Source organism: Sphaeramia orbicularis, unplaced genomic scaffold (genome assembly GCF_902148855.1).
Source record: "Sphaeramia orbicularis unplaced genomic scaffold, fSphaOr1.1, whole genome shotgun sequence".
NCBI classification, from domain to species: Eukaryota; Metazoa; Chordata; class Actinopteri; order Kurtiformes; family Apogonidae; genus Sphaeramia; species Sphaeramia orbicularis.
This window is the reverse complement of record NW_021941501.1, coordinates 20,001-27,984: the sequence shown is the minus strand read 5'-3', so window position 1 is coordinate 27,984 and position 7,984 is coordinate 20,001. Positions and strand designations below refer to the sequence as shown.

Genomic DNA, 7,984 nt, shown 5'->3' with positions numbered 1-7,984 from the left:
TTCACTTCTTCCATTTCTCATGATATTAGTCTGTGAAAAATAATTTTACAAGGATGTGAAATAATTAAACAGTTGAGTGACTTCCAAACGAAAGATCCTACTGTATGAATGGATGAAAGGTTTTCAGTGGAGCTAAACCAGGAGTGTCAAACATGCGTCCCGGGGGCCAAACACAGCCCCCCAAAAGTTCCAGTCTGACCCCTGGGATGAATTTACAAAGTGTAAAAATTCACAGTCTTGAATTGAATTAAGCAAAAAAAAAATTAGCTTGAATTAAGGAAAAATTTTTGAATTGAGCAAAAAAATTTATTCAATTAAGTTAAAGAAATCTTAAATTAAGCCCCAAAAAAAATCTTGAATTAAGCAAAAAAAAAAAAGAAAAAATCTTAAATTAAGCAAAAAATCTTGAATTAAGCAAAAACTCTTGAATTAAGCAAAAAAGTATCTTGAATTAAGGAAAAATATTTGAATTGAACAAAAAAAAACCTTCAATTACATAAAAAAAAATCTCAAATTAAGCAAAAAAAAAAATCTTGAACTGAGCAAAAAAAAAAATCTTAAATTAAGCAAAAAATCTTGAATTAAGCAAAAAAGTCTTGAATTGACCAAAAAAAAATCTTCAGTTAAGAAAAGAAAATCTTGAATCTTGAAAAATCTCAAATTTATCAAAAAATCTTGAATCAAGCAAGAAAATAATAATTTGCTTGCATTAAGGAAAAAATCTTGAATTAAGCAACAAAAAAACTGTTCAATTAAGCAAAAAAATCTTGAATTAAGACAAAAAAAAAAAATCTCAAATTTAGCAAAAAATCTTGAATTAAGCAAAAAAATCTAGAATTAACATATAACAAATGAATTTCCAAAGTGTCTAAATTCCACAGTCCAGGCTGTGGAACTCATGTTTGTGTGGGTTCCACATCCAGACCAATCTGATCTACAGTCCAATAAGAACAGCAGAAGAACCCACACAAAAGAAGGACTGCAGATTTACTACTGGGTTTGATGGAAAAATAATATTACATTATGTCTGTAAATAATGACAACTGCAAATTTTTTGTCTGTTTTACTGCAAAAAATAACATTAAATTATGAAAATATTAACTTTTACAAACTATCGTGTGACAAAAAAAATAGCTTGAATTAAGGAAAAAATGTTGAATTAAGGAAAAAAAAAAGTTCAATTCCATCAAAAAATCTTTAATTTAGCAAAAAATCTTGAATTAACATCACGTTTGTCTTTGTTTTAGTGCAAAAAATCACATTAAATTCTGCAAATCTTTCCATTTCCAAACTCTCCTGTACCAATAAAATGTGACTAACCTGAACAAATGTGTCCAACCTGAAATGTCTGTATTAAATTCAGTCCAGTTTGAACTCTTTTCTTCCTGTTCCTCAGTGTTTAGTGTCTTTGTAGATCTGATCCAGAATGCACATGGACTAATGAGAAGTGGAGGAAGAAGACTGAGAAAATTACACTTATTTATCTGAAGAAATGTCAGTTTTTTCAGGTTATTCACATCTGTTTTGTTTGGATAGTTTATAAAAGTAAGTATTTTCATAACTTAATGTTTTTTTATTTTACACTAAAACATAGACATAAATTGTTAGCTGTCATTATTCATAGTTTTTTTAATTATTTTACTGGTCCGGCCCACTGCAGATCAAATCAGACTGAATGTGGAACCTGAACTAAACTGGTTTGACGCCGCTGCTCATGACCTTGTGTTGTTTTTTTGTTCCAGGCGTACGCCACTCCAACATCATCTGCGACAGCTGCAAGAAGCACGGCATCATGGGAATGCGATGGAAGTGCAAGGTGTGCTTTGACTACGACCTGTGCACTCAGTGTTACATGAACAACAAGCATGACCTGAGCCACGCCTTCGAACGCTATGAGACCGCCCACTCCCAGCCGTGAGTACCAGCCCCCCCCCCCCCCCCCCCCCCCCACACGGCTCAGACCGGTTTTCAGGTTCAGGTTCCCCAAGTCAGTTCAAAGACTTAGAAGAGTTAGTTTAACGCCAGGTGGAGGTCTGACAGGGAAGGTTCAGGAGTCAGTGACAAAGAGGAGCTAGCAGGTTGAGCTAGCAAACATAAGGCTGTTAGCATTAAAGCTAACCTTACTGTACCCGGGTAACGTCAGCATTTAATTAGCCATGTTAGAATAAGTACTGTACTTACCAATATCACACAAAGTTACATATAGACAGGTAACGTTATATAAGCTAATGTTTAGCGCTAGTACTAGCTAGCTAACGTTAGCTATTGATGCTAGCCTACTTTAAGTTGTATTGTTCATCATTTGAGATCCATCTTACCGTATCAGCTTCAGCCATCTTCTCTGCTGTAATAAGAGTGTTTTATTTACATCATTTCTGTTGTTGGAACATGGGACACGGTGCTGCGCTGTTTTACAACGTCATGAATATTTTGCAACTGGACACAGAACTACAGTTTTAGCCTGTGATGACATAGTGACTGTCCTGATTGGCCTGATCATGTGACTAAATCTGATCCGATCTTCTAAAAAATGCCAGATCAGTAGCATATGCTGCTCTTTAGCTCAGACGGGGACATCCTTAGTGTGTTACTGTCCAGCTGTGAGTGGACAAACACGTGTTAGGGTCTGAAGGACAGGTTAGGAGGGGCAGATGTGGACATGCAGGTCCACTGTGTCCTCCTGAGGAGACAATAGCAGCTGTGGAGGTTCTAAAGTGCTGCTGACATTCTGGTTGTTCCATGACAGACAGGGTGAGGCCTGAGCCGGATGTACCGTCCGCCACTGTTCCTTTTGTAATTCCAGCAGATTTAAAGGGAGGGGATTAGCATGCTAACAGTGTCAGCGCTGTGGATTAGCATGCTAACAGTGTCAGCGCTGTGGATTAGCATGCTAACAGTGTCAGCGCTGTGGATTAGCATGCTAACAGTGTCAGCGCTGTAGATTAGCATGCTAACAGTGTCAATGCTGTGGATTAGCACATGCTAACAATGTCAGCGCTGTGGATTAGCACATGCTAACAATGTCAGCGCTGTGGATTAACACATGCTAACATTGTCTGCGCTGTGGATTAACATGGTAATGCTGTCAGCTTCCTAGAAGATGTTCTGAAAGAAACACAATGAAGCGGAACATGTGAAGGTGGAACTGCATCCGCTCCGTCAAATGAATTATTCTGATCTGTTGTGTACCTGACTTTCCTCCAGTCCTACTGATACTGAACGGTCCTGTTGGTCCTAGTGGTCCTACTGATACTGAACGGTCCTGTTGGTCCTAATGGTCCTACTGATACTGAATGGTCGTAATGGTCCTACTGATACTGAACGGTCCTATTGGTCCTAGTGGTCCTACTGATACTGAACGGTCATAATGGTCCTACTGATACTGAACGGTCCTATTGGTCCTAGTGGTCCTACTGATACTGAACGGTCATAATGGTCCTACTGATACTGAACGGTCCTAGTGGTCCTACTGATACTGAATGGTCGTAATGGTCCTACTGATACTGAACGGTCCTATTGGTCCTAGTGGTCCTACTGATACTGAACGGTCATAATGGTCCTACTGATACTGAACGGTCCTAGTGGTCCTACTGATACTGAACGGTCGTAATGGTCCTACTGATACTGAACGGTCCTAGTGGTCCTACTGATACTGAATGGTCGTAATGGTCCTACTGATACTGAACGGTCCTATTGGTCCTAGTGGTCCTACTGATACTGAACGATCATAATGGTCCTACTGATACTGAACGGTCCTAGTGGTCCTACTGATACTGAATGGTCGTAATGGTCCTACTGATACTGAACGGTCCTAGTGGTCCTACTGATACTGAACGGTCGTAATGGTCCTAATAGTCCTACTGATACTGAATGGTCCTAATAGTCCTACTGATACTGAACAGTTCTAGTGGTCCTACTGATACTGAACGGTCGTAATGGTCCTAATAGTCCTACTGACACTGAATGGTCCTAATAGTCCTACTGATACTGAACGGTCCTAATAGTCCTACTGATACTGAATGGTCCTAATGGTCCTACTGATACTGAACGATCCTAGTGGTCCTACTGATACTGAATGGTCCTAATGGTCCTACTGATACTGAACGATCCTAGTGGTCCTACTGATACTGAACGGTCGTAATGGTCCTAATAGTCCTACTGATACTGAATGGTCCTAATAGTCCTACGGATACTGAATGGTCCTAATAGTCCTACTGATACTGAATTGTCCTAATAGTCCTACTGATACTGAACGATCCTAGTGGTGCTACTGATACTGAATGGTCCTAATGGTCCTACTGATACTGAATGGTCCTAATAATCCTACTGATACTGAATGGTCCTAATAGTCCTACTGATACTGAATGGTCCTAATGGTCCTACTGATACTGAATGGTCCTAGTGGTCCTACTGATACTGAATGGTCCTAATAGTCCTACTGATACTGAACGATCCTAGTGGTCCTACTGATACTGAATGGTCTTAATGGTCCTACTGATACTGAACGGTCCTAATAGTCCTACTGATACTGAACGATCCTAGTGGTCCTACTGATACTGAATGGTCCTAATGGTCCTACTGATACTGAATGGTCCTAATGGTCCTACTGATACTGAATGGTCCTAGTGGTCCTACTGATACTGAACGGTCCTAGTGGTCCTACTGATACTGAACGGTCCTAGTGGTCCTACTGATACTGAACGGTCCTAGTAGTCCAGTTGTTGTGTCTGATCTGGTGCTGGTGTGTGTCCGGTGCTGTAGTGGACAGAGTGTCCACTGGACTGGAGTCATGTGCTCCGTCTTAGCTCTGCTGTTTAATCATCGTGTGTGTGTGTGTGTGTGTGTGTGTGTGTGAGCGGTCAGAGCAGCATATGTGAGTAACATATGTTTACGAGGAGACGGTGGGGGGGGCTAGGGTTTAATCGGCTCTGACACACACACACACACACACACAAAACACAACACACAAACAACACACCATACAAACAACACACACAACACACACACACAATACAACACATAATACAACACACAACACTCAAACAACACACACATACAACAGACACAATACAACACACACACACAACACATAAACAACACACACACAACACATAAACAACACACACACAACACATAAACAGCACATACACAACACATAAACAACACACACAACACATAAACAACACACACAACACATAAACAACACACACACAACACATAACAACACATAATCAACAAACACACAACACATAATACAACGCACGCACACACACACACACACACACACACACACACACCAGCCGTTCCTATTGGGTGGAGTGGACTCTTAAACCCTTCAGTGGCTCATAAAGGGGCGTGGCTCCTGAAGGGGTGTGGCTCCAGCTGGCCCCATCAGGGCACCAATAACAGATGTCCACCTGTGTGTCCACCTGTATGTCCACCTGTGTGTCCACCTGTATGTCCACCTGTGTGTCCACCTGTGTGTCCACCTGTATGTCCACCTGTGTGTCCACCTGTATGTCCACCTGTGTGTCCACCTGTGTGTCCACCTGTATGTCCACCTGTGTGTCCACCTGTGTGTCCACCTGTGTGTCCACCTGTGTGTCCACCTGTATGTCCACCTGTGTGTCCACCTGTGTGTCCACCTGTGTGTCCACCTGTATGTCCACCTGTGTGTCCACCTGTATGTCCACCTCTGTGTCCACCTGTGTGTCCACCTGTATGTCCACCTGTGTGTCCACCTGTATGTCCACCTGTGTGTCCACCTATATGTCCACCTGTGTGTCCACCTGTGTGTCCACCTGTGTGTCCACCTGTATGTCCACCTGTGTGTCCACCTGTGTGTCCACCTGTATGTCCACCTGTGTGTCCACCTGTATGTCCACCTGTGTGTCCACCTGTATGTCCACTTCAGCTCTCAGATTGTTAGCCTCATTACTGAAGTCAGATGGACAAAAGTATGTGGACATGTGGGCTTCTTTTTATTTGTATCCATCTGTGTAGATGTTCAGCTCCAGAACATGGATGTGTCAGACACTGTGTACAGGTTGGATGTCCTTCAGAACAGCAAGTCCCCACCCCAACTTACACAAACACATGGAAATATGTATATCAGCTAAAATTTACTTAGGGCGTCAAATGAGTGTCCATTTTTGTAAAAAAAAAAAAAAAAAAAAAAGTTGTAAGAAATGCTTAGAATTTTGTTGAAATAATGCTCATATATGTAACTATCAGCTCACATGTGCTCACAGCTCTTCTGTGTCTGTGTTCATATTAAATCAGTCTCAGTGAATCCAAAGGAACTCTGTGTTGGTAAATGACAGTTGTTCAAATGGACAGGATTTCAGTTCTGTTCAACATGTTGATGCTCATATGAACTATGTTTTCAGCTCCAAAATGAACCATTTCAGCACAATTAATGCTATATTTTCATGTCACAAATGGACAAGTTCTATTTGAACTGAACTGAGCTGAAAAACAAATCTTCTCTTCTTTTGGATTCCCCAGTTTTTCTTCCCAGATTCTCTCCTCCATATCACATGTTTTATTTGTACAGGTTCAATCTGGAGTATGGTGCTGATCCATCCTGCTTCTGTTCCACCAATACATACATGAAGAATGGCACACAGCACTGTTTACATCAACACTTTTACAATAAGAAGCATTTTTAGACACAAAGAACAATTCTAGATTGTTCTTTCCTCTTTAGTCTGATGCTAAACTATCCAATAAATAATAGTGCTCCTAGTTTTTGCACAGGGATCATTAGTGTAAACGCTGACATGGCTGCAGAGCATCAGTATGATGGGATCCACAACAACCATGTCACATCCGTCCACTGACACATTTAGTGTTTTTGTGTCAGCTGGGATTGTTTCAGATCCACAATACCAACATTTAGGAAGAAGAGCACAATTAACAATAGGAAGTCTAGAAGTTTATTCCTAATAAAGTACTGGGACTGACCAGAGCATCATGGGTAATGTCACGTCCGTCCACCAGCAAAAGTTTTCCCATCCACGTGCTATTCCAAATCCAATATTTATGAAAATAGAGCTTCCACTGTCAGAGAATATCAGTAGTCTGTGCACAAATGGATTAGCATTATTTACACACACTTCTATGACTGTAGGACAACTGTTCTGGACACAAATGGACACTCATTTGACCCCTAAGGACATATATATATATATATATATATATATATATATATATATACATACACCCTAGGCCTGTAACGGTACACAAAATTTTCAGTTCAGTACGTTTTCGGTTTTCAAAGCCACTGTTCATTTTTTTTTGGTTCGGTATGGGAAGAAAGAAAACCCCTCAAAATGTCTATTAATACATTAATGAATGTTTTTTTAACATTTTTCCCCCAATTTTTGGAGACACTAGAATATAGAAAAACCGGAATAATATAATTCTGCTGCTATAAATCAAGTAGAAAATAAAATAAATTATTAATATTACTAAATGTATTTGAAACATTAGTATTGCACTTTTCCCTGAAAGGTGGTTTCGAACAAACATGAAAAATCTAATCCCAGTTCTGTCAGTTCACATTCTGCAGAAAAAGAACATAAAAATTCCACATGAAGTGCAACATTAACAGGAGGGTAAACTGGTATTCTGTCGGAACGAACTGAAGAGAAACACTGACAACACAATGAACCACAGGATTTATTTTAGGACAGAGAACAAACTGTTTAGGACACTGTGTGTATTTGTGTGTATGTGTGTGTGTGTGTGTGGGGATTTTATTTATTTATTTAAAAAAAAAAAACAGTTGTCAGAGCCGGGGTGTAGGAGGGGCATGCAGTTCTATACCTGCGGGTGTGGACTATAACTAACGTAACAAACGCTATCATGAAACGAAAGTGAAACTTTACATACTTTCAATGTTCTATTTATTCCTCTGTTATACAGTGTACATGACAGACAGACAGAGACAGACAGACAGACACAGACAGACAGACAGACA

The 7,984-nt window shown here is 40.2% G+C and overlaps 1 protein-coding gene across 1 annotated transcript in view; it reads left to right on the top strand.

Moving 5' to 3' along the window:
• Positions 1–1,699: 1,699 nt before the first annotated feature.
• Positions 1,700–7,984, top strand: part of LOC115415976 (E3 ubiquitin-protein ligase MIB2-like) — a gene marked incomplete at its 3' end in the record, with an annotated part of 25,088 nt that continues 18,803 nt past the window's right edge. Inside the window, exon 1 of the mRNA XM_030129656.1 lies at positions 1,700–1,914. Within this exon, the coding sequence (XP_029985516.1) occupies positions 1,715–1,914 (200 nt within the window). The remainder of the gene's footprint in view (positions 1,915–7,984) is intronic.